The sequence below is a fragment of the Bufo bufo genome, chromosome 3 (genome assembly GCF_905171765.1).
Source record: "Bufo bufo chromosome 3, aBufBuf1.1, whole genome shotgun sequence".
Taxonomy (NCBI): domain Eukaryota; kingdom Metazoa; phylum Chordata; class Amphibia; order Anura; family Bufonidae; genus Bufo; species Bufo bufo.
In genome coordinates this window covers 390,895,451-390,917,758 of record NC_053391.1, presented here as the reverse complement: position 1 = coordinate 390,917,758, position 22,308 = coordinate 390,895,451, and the positions used below count along the sequence as shown (strand labels likewise).

Sequence of the window (22,308 nt, the reverse complement as noted above, 5' to 3'; positions counted from 1 at the left end):
CACGAACTTATTTTGTTTCCGTGTCCGCTCCGTTTTTTTTGTGGATAGGATGCGGACACATTCATTTCAATGGGTCCACAAAAAATGCGGACAGTACACCGTGTGCTATCCGAATCCGTATGTCCGTTCTGTAGCCCCGCAAAAAAAAGGAGAACATGTCCTATTCTTGTCCGTTTTAGGCATTGTTACAATGGATCCGCCAAAAAAAAAAAAACAGATCGTTTTTTTTTTTTTGCGGACCGCAAAACACATACAGTCGTGTGCATGTAGCCTAAATCTTATTCTTGTGGAATGTCATCTTCTTCCATTTCAGTTTGCTCTTGTGTCTCAGCTTCTGGGTCACCAGGAAGAATACTAGTGATCGTCTGAATGAGCTGCTCAATCTGTTCCTCTGTCAGCCTTTCTTCACTTTCCTCCACCATCTATTTAGAAACATGAATAGGCAGAAATTAAAGGAATTTATTGCAGCCACAAATTGCATATTTCAGGAGTCTGGTAAATCCATCATCAATATTGCTGTATTTCGACTTTTATAACAAGATCGACAAAGTTTAAATCTCTTTAGCCTACTGTAAGTGCAGATAAACTTTTGTCATAAACCATGTAACACTCACAATAGACAGACCACAATAAATCTGTACATACCAGTTGAATTTCTACTGCTGTCATAGGTCGGTGGTTAAGAAGCTGCAGTTTTTCCGCTCTGTGGAAATGGAACAATTATTATTTCTGAACACAGCAGACTTGGAGCTTGCTTCTTTGGAGATGCATCATTTGTACATTGTGGTAACTTAGATAATGTAGTAGCTTAAAGGGGTATTCCGGTTACAAAATGTTATCCCCTATCCACAGGATAGGGAATAACTATTAGATCGGCGGGGGTCCTACTGCTGATCACGAGAACAGGGAAGGGGGGGAGGAGCTAGACCCAAAGGAGCTCATCCGAAATAGTGGCTGGTCAGAGTACACGCCGCCACACCATTCATCTCTATTGGGGCGCCAGAGATTGGTGACTGCTGTACTCGGCTATGTCTGGCGCTCTTGTAGATAGGGGATAACTTTTTGTAACCAGGATACCCCTTTAATCGCCAGTCCTCAGATGTTGAGCTATGCCAAATAACAAACAGCTTTAGGCCTCATGCACAAGGCCGTTGCCCGGCCGTGGCTGTATTGTGGCCCGCAAACAGGGTCTGCAATATGCGGGCACCGGCCGTGTGCTCCCCGCATCACGGATGTGGACCCATTCACTTGAATGGGTCCGCAATCCGGAGCTGTGGTGCGGAAAGGAGGCATGGAACTACAGAGTGCTTCCATGGTGTTTCTGTCTGTACCTCCGCACCGCAAAAACATGTTCTATTTTTTTGCAGTGCGGATGGATCACGTACCCATTCAAGTTGAATGGGTCTCGATCCGTCCCGGCCGCTGCACCGACGTTGCCCCTGCATTGGCCGTGTGCATGAAGCCTTACTATGAATCTGACGAATTCTACTCACCCAAATTTCATCAATTTGTTGGCATTTTGGGGAGAAAAACTACAGAGAGGCAGTTAAAATCAAAAAAAATAAAAAAGTTAAACTCACCTTCCGCAGTCCCCGCTCCGTCCTCTCCACGAGGCTGCAGATATGCAGTGGTCTTGTGGCATATACTGCTGAGGCTGACGACGGGGCTGGGAACCCTATCTACAGCACAAAGAGGCAGGTAGCCACAAAGTTTGGTATCAAACATATACTGCTGAGGTCCGTGATTGACTGCAGTAGTATACGGGTCATCACCACTGCAGCCAAAACATTACATCACAGCTGCAGAACAGTGGAGAAGACCGAGCAGAGGTGCTGGATTGGGGGAGGCTTTGGAAGGTAATTTTTTATAAGTATTTTAACTGCCTCCCTGCAGTTTTCCCCCAAAATTGGAACTCTCCTTTAAAACGTGACAACCCTGTTAAGTCATTTTATTTCACTATTCCACTATATAATCATAGAGAATTAATGTCTACAACTATCTGCATAGTTATCAATAGTCCCAAATTGTCACGATTGAGTTCTAATGGTCTAAATATTGAGGACTGAGCTATGGTCTGAGGGTATGAACACTGGGATCTAGACTGAATATTGGGTCTGCTGCGGGCAATCGCATTCCTCTACACAGTTCTCACAGTAAGGTTCTGAAAAGAATATGTATATCCTGGTAAGCCATGCCCTGACTAACCCCATACAATGGTTACTACGACTATGGATCAGATATGTTGTACAAATGTACTTTGTCCAATGGAAATTTTAGGGGGATATTTATATGTGCACTTTATATTCTGAGACATACATTGACTAAGGCAGGATCACCCCCATAAACGTCACATTTTGTGATGCTGTGATCAATTTGTTCTGTTTTTCTGGTCAGAAGGTTTTCAGTGGATCAATCTCAACAAGTGTATAAATATCAAGATACATGTCTAAAGCAATAGCCGTCCCTCTAATGAGAACACACAGGACAGGACTGGATTTTCTACTTTTAAATCCAAATTATACAGACGAACAGCCAAGGAGGTTGGAATTTTACATTTAGATTAATACATTGGAAGAAACCTAGTCAAGGACAATTTTTCTTGTGTCATTTTTATTGTCAAGCTCGATTGCAATGAAGTCGCGTGCTGCACTGCGGGATCTAAATGTGCAGCACTGCGCAGTATCTTCAGCCTAACTGGGTGCTTGCCACGCCAGAGATTTGCAGGGTATTAACGTAATGACAGTTTCTTTTGTGCTGTGAAGGAAAGGCATGCGAGAAAAAAAATAAAAAAAAGGGTCAAAGATTTGATATTCAACAGGCAACGTTTCACTTAGAAAGATTTGTGCTTCGGATTATCATTTGTTCCGGTTTATATGGCGTGCTAGATAGCTCTTAAAGAGCAGGCAGATTGCCTTGGCATTCTCTCCAAATCACAGCACACCACATGGCACGCCAAAAGTCTTTTGTGGCAAGCGTGAAATAAATCTTAATATCGGAACCACCAGCACAATTACCGCCTTTCAGGGTCGGCTTCAGGTCCACGTTGGCTCTTGGGCAATAGAGTCTTGTGCCCCCCTTAAATCCAAGGCTATGTCCTACCCTCGATGTTGGTTTGTCCCCTCCTTGTTTGTGTTTCTCTCATGTACCTGGAGTCTACTTGTCCTGTGTGCTCCTACTGTTTGCCCCTCTGTTTCTCTTGTGTATGTGTTTGGGGAGACTGGTGTTGGGATGCAGCAGGCAGAAGGGAGCAGAAGACCGAAAAGTCGAAAACATCACCTGAGAAGCAAAAGAGGCTAAAGGGGAGTGCAGAGGACAGGAGAGACCAGCACTGGGGAAGGTAACAAGAGAAAGAGTAGCTAAGGTGGGTGGGAAAAGCCAGAGTGCCTTCTTCTTTCTCCTGTACTGCTCTGTGCCATTCTCCCTCTCCTGCCAACTACACAGCAGTCTCTGTATCAAGTTACAACAGTGGGCAACTGGGCTGTTGTAACATTGCACTCTCCAACTGTGATGCTGCAGAAGAAACAAAATGTCCTGCTTTTTCCAACAAGACGGGCAACATGCCACGCCTCACGGGACTCACTAGCACGGGTACAGGAACTGTTTACGGAGGAGCGAACTGTGAGAAAGGGGTTATGGCCACCACGTTCCCCAGACTTGTCCACTTGTGATTTTTATCTGTGGGGGAATCAAAGTGTCCGCTAACAATCCACATCCCCTGGATGAACACAAAGAAAACATGACAAACACTATCCGCAGCATCACAAGCAGTATCAGCCAACATAATCCGAGCTGCCCAAAGATGCAGAGACCTGAACAGGGACCACTTTCAGCATCTATTGGGACTTGTGGGTAATTAAAAAAAAAATAATCCACTTGCCCATTCGTCATTTTGTCATACTTTTTCATGGGCCACCCTGTATAATGTATCTATGCAAGCACTGTGCTCACCAGGCAGTGGTGAAGGACTCTGGGCATATGCCTAGAAATGGGCCCCAGGGCTAGAGGTACTAATGCAACCTGCATGGTCACTTTCTACCTACCTCAAAATCATGTGACCAGGTTTCTGGAGGATTCCCCTGTGACAAAGTCACATGACTGGAATTTTGAAATGATTGCTTTATTCCATGGTCATATGGGGAATATTTAGAACTGTTATACATAGAAGTTTTGGAGACTTATTCGACATATTTATATCATGACAGGTATTATAAAACCAATAAATAATCATGTATTTAGATTGAGCTTATTACTTGTCTCTAATTTTTATTATGTTATCTATGCGACCATTTTGGGAGGAGGAGGTTGAAAACATTGCACTGATGTATTGTGTGTCAGAAACACGCAACACGTAAGCGCATGTACAGCAGTTGTAGAGAGAGCAGAGCCTCTAGGTGTAATGGCTACGCCCCCGTTGCTCCTAGAGGCTCATTTGCATATAATAAAACATCACTTTTCTCAGCAATGCGGGCACATATGAACATGGGACCAACACAGATGTCTTCAGCTGCCAAGCGCACATTTAACAGGTCAGCCAGATTCATAGGTACAAATCTGCTGACAGATGCCCTTTTTTAAACTATTAGAAATAACATAAATAAGGATTGTTGTAATATATTTTATTAATATATTTTAAAGTTTTAGTAGCCAAACAGGCCCCCGAAGTTCGGGCCTTACTGAAGCGCTACAGAATCTGTACACCATAGACATACTGTATATGCTGCGATACAGATTCTGACTTCTCCAATATGTGCTGCAGTGGGCACTGAAAACCCTTCACAAAACATCGGTGCAGGATACCCTGCAGCAATGTGCTTTGCCAGGCTTTAGGAGCAGTGATGTACTATGCAGAGCTCCGGCCTGTCATCGCTCCACTGCTCTATGGCAGAGCTTCATTTATCATTATTTATTTTACTCACTGACATATTCCGCAGCGATTTACAGTCATTAGTGTCACACTCACAATCTATGTCTTTGGAGTGTGGGAGGAAACCGGAGTACCCGGAGGAAATACAAATGTGGGGAGAACATATGTGCACAAACGTCATGCAGATGATGTCCTAGGACCCAATTCTGCAAGCCACCAGTGCTACCCACCTTTCAGTGGAGGTCACATGCAGGAGCATCGATGTGTGCTCCTGTCAGTACTCACTGCAGCGCATGTTGAAGAAGTCAGAATTCACTGACTTCACTTTAGGAAATGCCAGAGTTTGGAGGTTTATTTAGCTACTAAAACAATAAACTCTATATATAAAATATATTGCAAAAATCATTATTATGCCAATTAAAAAAATATACTTTATGATTTAGGTACATTTTAAATTTATGACTTTGTATTGTTACAACTAAAGAGGTTGTTCCATAGAAAGAATTACAACCCCTTTAGGGTGCTGCCACATTATGTTTTTAGTATGTGTTTTTTTTTGTTTGTTTTTTAAACATCCAAAAACACCTGCCTTCTGCTGTCTTTTATCACAAAGAGTGTATTTTTGCGCATCCATCTTTTATGCTGTTTTTGTAAACCATGCGTTTTTCTACAGGAAAGTTTGTACTCCCCTCTGATTTCACTTGCCTTGTACATCAGTATGAAAAAGATAAATAAATAAATGCAATGTAAAAACGCAACATACATTGCCAATTGTGTTTTTTTCAAACAGAGTCAAAAACAAACAAACAAACAAAATGTATGTCTATGGGAAAAAATTCCAGAAAATGAGGCGGTGGGCGGTTGTTGGAGGAAACGCCACACCCAGAGCATGCTGTGAAAAAATTTTTTTAAATGCCACTGACCCAAAAAACACAACTAAAATGTAAAATACTGAATAAAACAGTGTTTAATAATTCCTATAGACTTTCATCAAACATCTGGAACAAAAAAATGCAAGATGTCACAAAAACACCAAAGACTGGATGTGAAACCACCCTTTTAAGCCTCCAGTTAACCACTGAGCACTTACTTGGTTAGCTTATGCTCTTTCACGGCAGTTAGGAATTTTTGCACTATTTCAGGACTTTGCTTTTGACAGGGACTGTTAGACAGGCATTTTAGGGTCTAGAAAAAAAAACGATTAAGAAAAGTTATAAAAATGTATTATAAAGCAACCCTCGGGTTCAAGGGAAAAAGAACATTAACTGGGGAGCAAACAGAGCACTTACATGGTGCCCTCCTTTTCAGCTGCAGATCCGCCAGTTCCCAGGCTCCTCCTCCATCATCCAAGATGGCCGCACTTCTCAGACTACCTGATGCACACTGTGCATTTGTTAGTCCAAGACACTGCCTGCTGCACTTGGATTGGCCGCCACTGCTCAGGGAGTGTCTTGGACTACCAAACATACAGTGTGCATCAGATAGACTGAGAAGTGCTGCGGCCATCTAGGATTACAGAACAAGAGGCTGGGAATAGGTGGATCTGCAGCAAAAAAAAAAAAAAAAAAAAAAAAAGGACATCACTAGGTAAGTGTTGTTTGCTCTTTAGTTAAAGGGGTTCTCCAGCTTTTTGGACACTTTTCAGCCCCCCATCTGACCTGTGTAGGAAAGAATACTTACCTAAGCCATTTCAGTCCGCCACTGCATTATCTGTGCTCTGCTCACTGCTTGGACACTTCTGGAACGGACTGGACATGTCACCCCTGCAGCCTGTCACTGTGACCCCCATCTGTGCCTAAAGTTTACAAGCAAGGACTGGAGTGTAGCGATTGCAGCTGTGAGCGAAAGAACCCGAAACCGAGTGGTGGGGAGCAGGTAATTATGCTAAAAAGTCCTAAAAAGCTGGAGATCCCCTTTAACATGATTTTTTTTTTTACTGACACATAATCAGGATACTTGCCATTACAGCAAGCTTACACATAGACATTATTCAATAGAATCTAAGGCAGCTGCACACTGCGGATCCTGTCCCCTACGGGGTAACATTTCCGGTTGTTTGTGTCACAACGCAGAATATAGGTAATCTGCTACGTATTAACCTCCCGCAGAAGTCATTTCAGTACCTGCACAGTCACTAGGTGTTTGGATATCACACCTTGATGAAGGGATCCAAGATTGTTCCTAAAAGCAGTGCGGACATCGGTCCTGATGCGCTGGTGCTGCTTGTTTTAATTAAAATTTGGATGTCTCTAGGAGGTCAGAAGTTTGTCTAAATGGCTAGTGTTCCTAGTTAAGGAGCATTGCTGATGATACCTAAGGAAGTTATGTATTTTTGGCTGCAGTTACTTTTGAATAATGTGTCCATTAATAATCTCACGGTGCAGTGACAGGTTCCAGCTTTCTGAACCCCACAAGAGCGAGCAAAGTAATAAATCGCAGCAGAGACATCTTCAGTTACTGAGCGAATGTGGACTTTTATTCACAGAACATGCAACATTACAATCCATCCAAGTCCAGCCTACGAGTTTAAACATGGTACGTTCTGTGAATAAAACTCCACGTTTATTCAGTAATTGCTGATTTAACTGCTGCGGTTTATTCCTGTGCTTGAAGAGCTAATCTCAGAGTCCATCAGAGCAGCTCTGTGGTCTGGCTCATTGAGGCAGAGGTGGGGGGGTCTCAACAGGGGCCGCCTAGTTATGACACCCATATGCCCTAATAAAACATATACAGTTGAAACCAGAAGTTTGCATACATTATATAAAGACACATATGCACGTTTTTCTCAAATACTGACCTGAAATCAGAATAAACCTTTCCTGTTTTGGTCAATTAGGATTACCGTAATTATTATTATTTGCCAAATGCCAGAATAATGAGAGATAATGTTTTAAGGCATTTTTATTACTTTCTGCAAAGTCAAAAGTTTACATACATTTCATTAATATTTGGTACCATTGCCCTTAAACTGGATGACTTGGGTCGAACATTTTGGATCTCCTTCCACAAGCTTCTCACAATAGTTGGTCGGAAATTGGGCCCATTCCTCCTGACAAAACTGGTGTAACTGAGCCATGTTTGTTGGTCGCCTTGCTCGCACCTGCCTTTTCAGCTTTGCCCATACATTTTCAATACCATTGAGATCAGGGCTTTGATGGCCACTCCAAAACATTGTCTTTGTTATCCTTAAGCCACTTTGTAACCAGTTTGGCAGTATGCTTCCGCCCAAGCCTTAACTTCCTGGCTGATGTCTTGAGATGTTGCTTCAGTATTTCCACATAATCTTCTTTCTTCATGATGCCATCTATTTTGTGAAGTGCACCAGTCCCTCCTGCAGCAAAACAACCCCACAACATGATGCTGCCACCCCTGTGTTTCACAGTTGGGATGGTGTTCCCAGGCTTCTCCCTTATTCCTCCAAACGTAACGCTGGTCATTATGGCCAAAAGTTAAATTTTAGTTTCCTCAGACCACAGGACATGTCTCCAAAAATGTAGGTCTTTGTTCCTGTGTGCATTTGCAAACATTTGGCTTTTTTGTTTCTTTTGGAGTAATGGCTTCTTCCTGGCAGAGTGGCCTTTCAGCCCATGATGATACAGTACTCGTTTCACTGTGGATATTGACACAATCTTACCAGCTTCTGCCATCATCTTCACAAGGTCTTTTGCTTTTGTCCTTGGGTTGATATGTACATGTCAGACCAAAGCACGTTCATCTCTGAGACACAGAACCCGTCTCCTTCCTGAGCGGTATGATGGTTGGACATTCCCATCTTGTTTGTACAGATAAACGAGGCACCTTCAGGTATCTTGAAATTGCACTGAAGGTTGATCCAGTACACAATTCTCTTCCTGATATCTTGGCTGATTTCTTTAGACTTTCCCATGATGCTCCACAAAGAAGCAGTGTGTTTCAGGTGTGCATTTAAATACATCCACAGGTGTCTCTAATAACTCAGATGTTGCCAACAAACACATGACATCATATGGGCAGTCCAGAATTGTTTAAAGGCATAGTAATCTTAATCTTAGTGTATGTAAACTTTTGACATTGTAGAAAGTAATAAAAATGCCTTAAAACATTCTCTCTCTCTCTCTCTCTCTCTCTCTCTCATTATTCTGGCATTTGGCAAATAATAATAATTATGGTAATCCTAATTGACCAAAACAGGAAAGGTTTATTCTGATTTCAGGTCAGATATTGAGAAAAACATGCATATGTGTCTTTTTATATAGTGTATGTAAACTTCTGGTTTCAACTGTACATAGAGGTTGTCTTCATAGTAAGATTTGTCAGCTGCCACTTCACAGCCGCTTGCATAGATAACCACGATTTCTGAAATATATTTAACAATTATATATATGTATTACACACCAAATTTTTCACTTTATAAAAGGCACACTTTTTTCCCCCCAAAAGTGGGAAAAATGGCAGTTCATCTTCTAAATTAGTGATTAAATCACTAATGAGTGATTACATTTATGGAAGCGCTCATTAGTATTTTAGAGGCGCAGGGAGTGTAGCGCTGCTAGCAGGGCCGGGGTCAGCAACCGGCAAACTTGGTCAAGTTCCGGGGCCCACTGCTCCTAGGGGGCCCACTCAGGTCTATGCTGACGATCGCTGTATGGGGAATCCCACAGTGCTACTGAAGATCCTGTACAGGGAATCCCCCAGTGTTAGTTACTGAACAGTCGGGACTCTAGTTCTCGGCTTAAGGCCTCTTTCACACTACCGTTTTTTGTTTCCGTTTTGCGGGCCGTTTTTTGTGTTCCGTATACGGAACCATTCATTTCAATGGGTCCGCAAAAAAACGGAATGTACTCCGTATGCATTCCGTATTTCTGTTCCGTTGAAAGCTAGAACATGTCCTATATTTGGCCGCAAATCACGATCCGTGGCTCCATTAAAGTCAATAGGTCCGCAAAAAAAACTGAATGCATACGGAAATGCATCCGTATGTCTTCCATATCCATCCTTGCGGAACCATCTATTGAAAATGTTATGCCCAGCCCAATTTTCTCTATGTAATTACTGTATACTGTATATGCCATACGGAAAAACGGAACGGAAAAACTGAACCGAAACAGAAACACAACGGAAACAAAAAAAACGGAACAACGGATCCGTGAAAAACGGAACGCAAAACACTGAAATCGACATACTGTAGTGTGAGAGAGGCCTAAGAGTTCTTCCTCTGACTCCATATATGGCTATGTCCATATATGGAGTCAGTGCTATGAACATGAAGGGGGTATCCCCAAGCATTATCAGTATGCTTGGGGACACCCAGTATATTTAAGTCTAATTTAGCCTCTATTTCTGAAATGTTTCTGCTGGGATTTGAACTCACAACCTTCTACATTAGAGGCAAGAACCTTAACTACTGAGCTATGAAACTCAATGCTAAACTGTGCTAGAAAAACCTTTATAGTAGTTTATCATGTGTCCTACTCCTATACCATGTAGATTGTAAGCCCTCACGGGCAGGGCCCTATCTCCTTCTGTACCAGTTTGTAACGCGTCTTGTTTATGCTTAGTGCAATTGTCTGTATTATGTATGTGCACGCCTTATCATATGTATGGCGCCATGGAATGAATGGCGCTTTAATAATAAATATTAATAATGTATTAGGTATTCCTATACAGCAGAAGTATCATTTTATATATATTTTTTTGTAATTGTAAAAAAAATGTATGGCACAAAATAAATGTGTAATTACTAAAAAAAAATAAAAAATTAAATGCATAATATGTGGGAAACTACTACTGAGGTTTTTAGCCATAATATATGTGCAGCAGGTTAACATGAAACATAAATAAAACTTAAATAGACACACCAACCTTTTTAATTTGTGTAACTATCATTTTTTGTTGGGAAAGGTGGCAACCCTAACAGAACCCCTGCTCCCCGGTGACCCCCATAACTTTTTTTATAGTTATGTCTACAGAGATGTGTGGGGGCTCATTTGAGGGAAATCTGTCTTTTTTTTTTTTAATACCATTTTGGGGTGTGTATGACTTGATCACTTTTTATTCAATTTTCTTGGGACATAAAGTGATGAAAAAAACTGCAAATCAGCCTTTATTTTTTATTTTTTTCTGTTGCATCCTTCACCATATGGGCTAACTTTTTTTTTATATTTTAATGGTATGGGTGTTTTTGCATGCGACGATGCCCATCATTTTATTCTTTTTTGTTCATTTTTAGGGAAAGTGGGGTGATTTTACATTTTAATTTTTTTTTTATATTTTGAAACCTTTTTTTGTTTTTTTTTTACTTTTTTTAAATTACTTTTCATCAGATTGCAACTTATGCAGAATAATGGAAATTGCTCCATTATTCTCTATAGAAATCACTATATCACAGTTTAGTGCTGCCACCTAGTGCCTGAACTGGGATATACTAACCAGTGCTGGCCAGTTCGCATTGTTCGCCCGCAAACACATGCGGGCTGCCATCTTTTCTCACAAGTCCGGCGAGGCACAGGTAAGCCCTTACCTGTGCCTGTGCCACGAGCCAGTCTGAAACAAATGCGGTCACTGGGAGCAGGCAGTTCCGAGAACAGCCTGATGAAGGCCCCCGGCGGCTGTTCTCAGAACTGCCTGCTCCCGGTGACCGCATTTTCTTCAGACCAGCTCGCGGCGCAGGCACAGGTAAGGGCTTACTTTTGCCTCGCCAGACTTGTGAGAAAAGATGGCAGCCCGCATGTGTTCGCGGGCGAACAATGCGAACTGGCCATCACTGATACTAACAATGAGCCTAGAAGCCTAGTACAGGCTGTGGCTCATTTTTACAACAGGGTGCTTTCTCTGATCTCTGCTGGGGTAAGGCGCGTCTGAGCAGGAAGCCCACGCTTTCTGTTTTTTAACACTCTCAGATGCCGTGGTGACATTTGACAAATGCCACAAGATGGTCCACTGAGATTTATCGTCCAAGGGCCCACATGAATCTGGAGCCGGCCCTGGCTGCTAGCATTGGCTATACTTACCGCTCCCTTCTTCCAGGCCCCACGCTGCACTGTCCTGACTGTGTATAGTGTGTGCTCTACGACATGACCCCGTGCATCGCCAGGTCACAATGCAGCTCAGGCCCCAGGAGAACACCAAGGAGCGGCGAATGCAGGAAGAGCGCGGTCCTGAGCAGTAGAGGTAAGTTAATTTATTTATTTTATGTCTGATCTGAGTTCTGAAGAGGACTAGGCGTCTGATCTGCAGTCGGAAAGTTTGGGGGTCTGTTTGGGGGCGGCTGATACAGTTTAGGGGACTGATAAAGTTGGGAGATCTGATAAAGATTGGGGGGCCTGAACAGAGGTGTAATAAGGTTTAGGGTTCTGATACAGATTGAGGGTCTGATCTGAGGTCTGATACAAATTGGGGGTCTGATTTGAGGTCTGATACAAATTGGGGGTCTGATTTGAGGTCTGATACAAATTGGGGGTCTGATTTGAGGTCTGATAAAGATTGGGCTGTCTAAACTGAGAACTGATGAAAAATATTTTTTTTCAGATTTTCCTCCACTAAAACCTAAATGCGTCTAATAATCAGGTACGTCTTATAAAGTGAAAAATATGATATATGTGCTTACTATCAATTTGTAAAAAGGTATACTGGTAAATTATTTTCATCTGCATAATGAAAAAAACAGGCAATAAAAAGCTCTATTACCGAAACACTTTAACAGAATTTTATAAAAACCACAAAAATTTTATAACATCTAGCTTGCTGGCTTCAGTTAAGGACTCATGCACACGGCCGCTGTTTTGGTCCGTATCCAAGCCTCAGTTTTGGCGGTTTGGATGCAGACCCATTCACTTTAATGGGGCCGCAAAAGATGCAGATAGCACTCCGTGTGCTGTCCGCATCCGTTGCTCCGTTCCGTGTTCCGCAAAAAAATTATAACCTGTCCTATTCTTGTCCGCGCTTTGTGGACAAGAATAGGCAGTTATATTACAGGCTCTCCGTGCCGTTCCGCAAATGGCGGAACGCACACGGACGCCATCCGTGTTTTGCGGACCGCAAAACACACAACGGTCGTGTGCATGTAGCCTAACACTAGAGTTTATTTCAGGACTTTTTACATATTTGATAACCAAATGACACAGCTGTGACACATGGCAAAAGTAAATGAATCCCCACAGTCATAGGGCGCCCTCTACTGAAAAACTTGGGGCACAACAAAAGACTAACTTATCAGCAAGAGTTCATTTGTATAGTTCTTTTTCCTCCCATATTAGGGAGAGTTCACATCACCGTTATTTGTCCGTTCTTCTGACAAGAAAAAGAAATACATCAATTATGCAGTTATGTCAACTGTTTGAGCCATTTCCACCTAAGATTTTTTTTTTCAGATGAAAAAAAGTCCTGCCTTCCCATCTAAAAAAATGGATCTCAGACGGAAATGGCTCAAACGGATGGCAAATGTGCATAGCTGATTCATGGTGGCAACCTGCAGCACAAATTGACATACTGCAGATGTAAAATCTTCACCACATGTCAGTTTATGCGGCAGATTATTTTTGCAGTGTTTGGATGAGATTTCTTAAAGAGGTTCTCCGGGAATTAAGTAAAATGAAAATACTTAAATATTATTTTATTATAAATATATTCCCTAATACCTTACATTAGTTATAATGGCTCATTGTGTTGGGGGAGCAATCATCAGGAGAAATAAAATGGCCGCCGTCCTATTATAACACAAAAAGCCTGTCCTAATCACACAGCAGGACAAGTTACTTCTGAACACTGAGCTAAAGAGCTGCCTCATCCTCCTCTCTGCTCTGCTTGTCAGGGATTATGATCCTGAATACAGATAATAACATCTTCAGCTCAATCTCTGTAGGAATGGCGTTCATGAGCAGACATGAAGTACAGAGAGGACGGACAGGCTGTGGTAATGGAGACTGTATAGAAGTGCTGCTGCTCATTACCCCCACCTCCTCTCTCTACTTCATGTCTCCTCGTGAACTCCATTCCTACAGAGATTTTGCTGAAGATCTTATCATCTGTATTTAGGACCATAATCCCTGATAAGCAGAGCAGAGAGGAGGACGAGGCAGCTCTTTAATTCACTGCTGTGAGGTAACTTGTCCTCCTGTGTGATTACGCCAGGTTTTGTGTGTACTAATAAGACAGCGTCCATTTTGTTTTTCCTAATGATTGCTCCCCAGACAAAACAAGCCATTATAAATAAGTATTTTTAGTAATTTTATTTTCTTATATTCCTGGAGAACCCCTTCAAAATCTCATCCACTTTGCTGGTGCTGTAAAATGTTGTGGATTTGCGTAAGTAAATAGGCAAATCCGCAGCGTATCCATCCCATGTGAATACACCCTAAAGCAGGGGTCAGCAATCTCCGGCACTCCAGCTGTTGTTAAACTACAACTCCCAGCATACTTCATTCGTGTCTATAGGAGTTCCAAGAACAGCCAAGCATGCTGGAAGTTGTAGTTTCACCATAGCTGGAGTGCAGAACTTTGCTGATCCCCGCCCTAAAGTGTGAACCTCATGCCTATTCCCACAATGCTAACACATGACACTTATAGGGACTCCAGAAACACCCACCCAGGAATGCCAAGCTCACCTCATACATGATGGTATTGAGATTCTGCTGGCCCACACTGTTCTTGTTCTTTCTTCCATCTCTTTGCTGAGCTTTTAGGTCAGTAAGTAACTGAAATACCTTTAACACAGACACGATACTGAATGCAATGTCTATTAAAACTCAATGAATAAGATGTCAAACAGCAATGGTTTTCATACAGCCCTGCACATTGGAAGGATTCCATATTTCTCCCTCAAAATTTTTACAATAAATTTTTGGACAATATCATCAAGAGCAATTGTACACGACAGCATTAAACCAAATAGACCATACTTCTGAGATATGATCACATGCCTCCTGTTCTCATGATCTCCAATCTAAAAGGTACCCCCTATCAAGTGGATAGGGGATAATTTAAAAAAATTAAAGAGAATGTATCATCAGATAATGACCTGTTTTATGCGAAATGTTTTGGAGTCGCCATCACAAAGCCCTGATCTCAATGGTATTGAAAATGTATGGGCAAAGCTGAAAAGGCAGGTGCGAGCAAGGCGACCAACAAGCATGGCTCAGTTACACCAGTTTTGTCAGGAGGAATGGGCCCAATTTCCGACCAACTACAGTTTAAGGGCAATGGTACCAAATATTAATGATATGTATGTAAACTTTTGACTTTGCAGAAAGTAATAAAAATGCCCTAAAACATCTCATTATTCTGGCATTTGTTAAATAATAATAATTATGGTAATCCTAATTAAGCAAAAACAGGAAAGGTTTATTCTGATTTCAGGTCAGATATTGAGAAAACCATGCATATGTGTCTTTTTATATAGTGTATGTAAACTTCTGGTTTCAACTGTATATGTTTTATTAGAATTTTCAGTGAGGTTTTTTTTTTTTTTTTTACTTTTCCATGTCACTATCTATATTTAAAAAATGTACGGTACATAATCCTGCAGTTTTCACACTGGCCACTAGGCCTAAAATACGTTAAAGGTGTTGTCCGCTTTTGTTATATTGATGATCTATCCTCAGCAATGTTGACGGCGAGCCGGTGACCAGAGAAGAGAAAACAGCGCTTGTACGAGTCTGGCCTTTTCTTCAAGCAGCTTATCAGCGGGGTGTCAGGAGTCAGCCCTCCGCCGATCTACGGCAATAATGATGACCTATCCTGAGGATAAGCAGACAAGCCCTTTGAAGGGAATGTGTCATCACAAAATTACCTACATATTTTTTAAGAATTTTTGGTCACTTGCCAATATTTAGGAGCAATTGTGAGGGTCCTGTGGCAGGGAGTTCCACTGAATGGGTACAGTGGGGCTGGGATGGAATCAGATTCCTGTCAAATGCAGTATTTTCATGGACATATATTTTCAATCAGTATTTTTCCCTTACAGACAGCATAGCGCTCTATGTTTGGTTTGTACATCGCAAAAAAAACAAAAAAAAAAACCTTACTGAACATTGTTTGAGTATTCATGCTGCCGCTCTATACAAGCTAGGGCAGGGCTGACCAACCTGCGGCCCCCCAGCTGTTGTAAAACTACAACCCCCACCATGCCCTGCTGTAGGCTGATAGCTGTAAGCAGACTGGGCATGCTGGGAGTTGTAGTTTTGCAACAACTGGAGGGCCGCAGGTTGGCCATCCCGGCTCTAAGGCTACATAGAGACATTTTGTAGCACTACTGACTGATTTTACCTGGTCAGTCACTGCTGCAGTCCACAAGATTGCATATTCCCTTAGACTGCTAAAATCTATTTACTAAGAAGGCTTTTTACACTAGTCTTAGGCTACTTTCACACTAGCGTTTTTACTGGATCCGGCAGGGTTCAGCAAAAACGCTTCCGTTACTGATAATACAACCATCTGCATCCATTATGAACGGATCCGGTCGTATAATCATCAACATTGCCAAGATGGATCCGTCATGAACTCTATTATAAGTCAATGGAGGACGGATCCGTTTTCTATTGTGGCGGATTGTGCCAGAGAAAACGGATCCGCCCCCATTGACTTGCATTGGGGGTCATATCCGTCTTGCTCCGCATCCTAGGACGGAAAGCAAAATACAACATGCTGCGGTTTGCTCTGCGTCTGAGAACTCAACTAAACGGAACAGAATGCATTTTGGAGCTTTCCATTCTGTTCAGTTCAGTTTTGTCCCCATTGACAATGAATGGGGACAAAATGGAAGCCTTTTTTTTCCGGTATGGAGCCCTTATGACGGATCTCAGTACCGGAAAACTAAAAAGCTAGAGGTAAAGTAGCCTTAGCTGTCCCCAGATGCTGCCGTAGTATAAACATATATGGCAGGCTGTGCGTACTGACCATGGAACAATAAATTATCGCGCAAGCGTTAAAACATTTGCATACATGCCCTTTACGACTATTTTTACACTAGACGAGCTTTAAAAAATGACCCCCAGTGCTTGATCAGTGATTGTGAGCCAAAAGCAGTATTCAGAGTCTACACACAGACAGGATATAATGGAAAGATCTGCACCTGGACTTGGCTCACAATCACTGACTGTGTGAACTAGGCCTTACACACACAAGCGACTTGGGTGTTGGTGATTGACTGATCAATGTCTGTATATTTCTTGCACAAATGGGAGGGCATCCTACTAAAGGAAAGGAGGGGGGGGGGGAAACAATCTATATATCAGCCTACAGTAGTCACCAGAGACATCTCTGCAGGTCTGTCAGCAGATCTCTCCAATTACCCAAATCACTGCCTGCGATTCAGAAAGAGCAACTTTATTGCAGATCTGTTCATTATGCAAGTCTCTCAATATAAAACCTAAAAATAAGGGGCATATGCTGGTCTATGATAACCAGGCGCACTGCCGGATGCTGCGCCTCATTTATGACAGCTTCCGGCAGTCCGTATAAACATGCAGTTACCATTTCAACAGTAAATTTGCCCCAAAGACTCATCCAAACTAAAGACCATTCAGCCCACAGTAAGTACATACCTCAAAATTGCTCAGCAGAGCCGCATTTGCATCCTTCCTACAAATACATAAGATCAGATTACTGTACAGAGACATGAAGAGATGCAAATCATTGTAAGGCCTCCTGCACACAAACGTGTGCACCCCATGGTCCTGCTGCGGCCCACAAATTGCAGGCCACAATGCACGAACACCCACCGTGGGGCAGCCGCAACAGATCGCGGACCCATTCACTTTAATGGGTCCGCAATCCGGCCGTTCTGCAAAAAGATAGGACATGTTCTATCTTTTTGCAGAATGGAAGTACGGGACGAAACCCCACGGAAGCACTCCGAGTCCGTAGTGCTCCCGCAGGGTTAGGTTCTGCACCATTTTGCATCTCCGGACTTGCGGACCCATTGAAGTGAATGGGTCCGCATCCGTAATACGGAATGCACACAAAATGGTGCCCATGTATTGCGGATCCGCAATACGGCCACGGAGCGCACACGTTCGTGTGCAATAAGCCTAAAACAAGTCACTGTCCCATAGAAGCAGCCTACCTATGAGAATTTGGAGTGCTGCAGTCTACACTGATTCGTATATGTGGTGGGTCCTCTTGCACCCCAGGAGGTGCCCCCTGAACAGGCTGTGCTCCTGATTTTCTATACACGGTGGGTACACTTATTACATAATAATCAGATTCTGTGACACGTACATCGATTTATCATCCCCTCTGCTCCAGAAAAAGTCACAAACCTTGGCACGGGCTGCTGTTGCACAAAACTTTGCCATTTTTGGGGGGTTTTAATCACTGCTCACCACTTTTCAAAGTGGGGCCAGAACAGGTGGTCCATTACATTCCTTATAATCTACACCAGGAACCTGTCATAGATTTCAGTGGAGATCCATGCAAAGATGTGCCACAATTATTAAGAGGCATGCGCTGCTAGATAAGGGGCGTCCTCTGATCACACCATCCAAGTGATGAAATGAGTTGCCGATCAGTTGTCATGGCAACCTGGTGCCTTGTGAAGGCTTCCAGGCCTGCCACTGTAATATACCTATTAAAGGGGATGTCTAGTTTTCCAATACTGATGCCCTATCCTCAGGACAAGGCCTCTTTCACACGACCGTATGGCTTTTTTAGTACACAAAAATAAAGGGAACACAAAAATAACACATCCTAGATCTGAATTAATTAAATATTCTTCTGAAATACTTTGTTCTTTACATAGTTGAATGTGCTGACAACAAAATCACACAAAAATTAAAAAATGGAAATCAAATTTTTCAACCCATGGAGGTCTGGATTTGGAGTCACCCTCAAAATTAAAGTGGAAAAACACACTACAGGCTGATCCAACTTTGATGTAATGTCCTTAAAACAAGTCAAAATGAGGCTCAGTAGTGTGTGTGGCCTCCACGTGCCTGTATGACCTCCCTACAACGCCTGTGCATGCTCCTGATAAGGTGGCGGACAGTCTCCTGAGGGATCTCCTCCCAGACCTGGACTAAAGCATCTGCCAACTCCTGGACAGTCTGTGGTGCAACGTGACGTTGGTGGATAGAGCGAGACATGATGTCCCAGATGTGCTCAATTGGATTCAGGTCTGGGGAACGGGCGGGCCAGTCCATAGCATCAATGCCTTCGTCTTGCAGGAACTGCTGACACACTCCAGCTACATGAGGTCTAGCATTGTCTTGCATTAGGAGGAACCCAGGGCCAACCGCACCAGCATATTGTCTCACAAGGGGTCTGAGGATCTCATCTCGGTACCTAATGGCAGTCAGGCTACCTCTGGCGAGCACATGGAGGGCTGTGCGGCCCTCCAAAGAAATGCCACCCACACCATTACTGACCCAATGCCAAACCGGTCATGCTGGAGGATGTTGCAGGCAACAGAACGTTCTCCACGGCGTCTCCAGACTCTGTCACGTCTGTCACATGTGCTCAGTGTGAACCTGCTTTCATCTGTGAAGAGCACAGGGCGCCAGTGGCGAATTTGCCAATCTTGGTGTTCTCTGGCAAATGCCAAACGTCCTGCACGGTGTTGGGCTGTAAGCACAACCCCCACCTGTGGACGTCGGGTCCTCATATCACCCTCATGGAGTCTGTTTCTGACCGTTTGAGCAGACACATGCACATTTGTGGCCTGGTGGAGGTCATTTTGTAGGGCTCTGGCAGTGCTCCTCCTGTTCCTCCTTGCACAAAGGCGGAGGTAGCGGTCCTGCTTCTGGGTTGTTGCCCTCCTACGGCCTCCTCCACATCTCCTGATGTACTGGCCTGTCTCCTGGTAGCGCCTCCATGCTCTGGACACTACGCTGACAGACACAGCAAACCTTCTTGCCACAGCTCGCATTAATGTGCCATCCTGGATAAGCTGCACTACCTGAGCCACTTGTGTGGCTTGTAGACTCCGTCTCATGCTACCACTAGAGTGAAAGCACCGCCAGCATTCAAAAGTGACTAAAACATCAGCCAGGAAGCATAGGAACTGAGAAGTGGTCTGTGGTCACCACCTGCAGAGCCACTCCTTTATTGGGGGTGTCTTGCTAATTGCCAATAATTTCCACCTGTTGTCTATCCCATTTGCACAACAGCATGTGACATTGATTGTCACTCAGTGTTGCTTCCTAAGTGGACAGTTTGATTTCACAGAAGTCTGATTGACTTGGAGTTACATTGTGTTGTTTAAGTGTTCCCTTTATTTTTTTGAGCAGTGTATTTTGCGGTCCGTTTTTCACAGATCCGTTGTTCCGTTTTTTGTTTCCGTTGTGTTTCCATTTCTGTTCCGTTTGGCATATACAGTAATTACATAGAAATTGAGCTGGGCATGAAATTTTCAATAGATGGCTCTGCAAAAACGGAACAGATACGGAAGACATACGGATCCATTTCCGTATGTGTTCCGTTTTTTTTGAGGACCCATTGACTTGAATGGAGCCACGGAACGTGATTTGCGGGCAATAATAGGACATGTTCCATCTTTCAACGGAAAGGAAATACGGAAACGGAATGCATACAGAGTACGTTCAGTTTTTTTTGCGGAACCATTAAAATTAATGGTTCCGTATACGGAACGCAAAAAAAGTGGGGGTCTGACATTCCATTCCAGTGTGTCGGACCTCTGCCGACATGATGTTGACCTCTCCTGAGGACAGGAGAGGTCAACATTGACAGCAATATGTCATTATTGCTGTGTATGGTGTAAGCGAACAATCTCATGTTCATAAAATATAAAACAACACTTTCACACTTGCGTTCGGGGTTCCTCTTGTGAGCTCCGTTTAAAGGCTCTCACAAGCGGCCCCGAACGCATCCGTACAGCCCCAATGCATTCTGAGTGGACGCGGATCCGCTCAGAATGCCTCAGTCTGGCCCTGCTTGGCCTCCGTTCCGCTCAGCAGGCGGACACCTGAACGCAGCTTGCAGCGTTCGGGTGTCCGCCTGGCCGTGCGGAGTCAAACGGATCCGTCCAGACTTACAATGTAAGTCAATGGGGACGGATCCGTTTGAAGTTGACACAATATGGTGCAATTGTAAACGGATCCGTCCCCCAATGACTTTCAATGCAAAGTCTGGACGGATCCGTCTGAATAACTTTCACACTTTTTTGTGAAATATAATGCAGACGGATCCGCTCTGAACGCAAGTATGAAAGTAGATTAGCCTTAAAAGTATAAAAAATTCCAATCACCCCCAAACACGTACGGTGCATGTGGTCTCTTTAAGAGTCTGGCCCACCGGCATTTTATGTGATGATTGTCAGTGGTGTCGCATGCTGTGACTGCTCTGCCTTGGATGGTTTTTTTTGCGGCTGTGGCGTTGCAGTATGTTGCCTTGTGACACCATTGACTATCATGACAAAAACAGTTGTGCAACTTTTCTGTTACAAGAAGTTGCGCTGCACATGTTGACATGTAGCTGTAGCCTTTTTTGTCGTGCAACACATCGCCGTCTAGCCGGATCCTAAAGATGGCGCCTAGTGCCTGTTGTTTCACACAGAAGACACCCCCGGGGCGATAATGCCGATCACAGACATTTAACCTCTCAGAGGCTGCGGTCAATTGTAACCACAGCACCTGAGGTGGCTTTCCCCATTAGAGATTATGCCATGGGTAGACGGATGGGTCCCCATTTAAGCGTTCTGACGGGATACGGACACTTTCCAGAGGAAACGTCGGCTTTCGGCTGTACAAAAAGTTGTGCATGCAGGACTTTTTGTCTGGTGGACAAGCCGGCATGTCTTCCTGGATCTCTGCTGGATCCCATTATAGTTGATGGGGATCCTGCGGTTTATTGCAGTATCCGGCGAATTCTGGCAGGCTGGTCCTCTGCCGGATTTGAACGTAGCCTTACTAAATGTGCCCTGTCGTCCAGCCCTACCCCCTGGGTACTCTTATCCACACCAGGGGGCGCCATACCTAACATTATCTCGGCATAGCAGCATTTATTTCACTTATTTCCTAAGAAATCACCTTTTTGTGGGATGTAACAGAAAAGTCTAATATTTGGATGGGGGATAAACGATTTAACTGTGAGAGCAAAGCTTGTGGTGTGTGTGCAGTACAATCCCCAATAAAACGGAGCATTCCATGCCGGATATCAGTGTGCAGCCGTGAACAGATGTCCGACTCCACACTGAGCCCTGGTATGTCACTGTCCTACACACGTCCGTATAACTAGCGGCGCATCTTACACTTCCATGCTGCGAGCCTCTGCTGTGTCCCGTCATATCCAGTCCCCCGGAAACCAGCCCCTGATACAACGGTCCGCCTGAGAGGAAGGTTCCGAACCCGGAATTCCTATCTATAGGTCTGCTCAGCTGCGTAGTTTACAGTATCAGTATACAACATTACACAACCAGAAGTAGAGCACTCCTAATAAAAACATGAGCATTCAGCTGCCAGCGCTGCAGAGCCTGTCAGGGAGCTGCGCTTCATGCAGTCAATTAACCACAAGAG

The 22,308-nt window shown here is 43.6% G+C and overlaps 1 protein-coding gene across 1 annotated transcript; it reads right to left on the bottom strand.

The window, feature by feature from the left end:
- Positions 1-235: 235 nt before the first annotated feature.
- Positions 236-22,268, bottom strand: LOC120995524 (CGRP receptor component). The gene is made up of 6 exons (XM_040424789.1): positions 22,044-22,268; positions 17,383-17,419; positions 14,446-14,544; positions 5,955-6,049; positions 646-703; positions 236-422 (listed from the first exon to the last, which is right to left on the bottom strand). Exons 1-6 carry the CDS (start codon positions 22,049-22,051, stop codon positions 279-281), a joined length of 441 nt encoding a protein of 146 aa, XP_040280723.1. The 5' UTR covers positions 22,052-22,268; the 3' UTR covers positions 236-278.
- Positions 22,269-22,308: the final 40 nt, after the last annotated feature.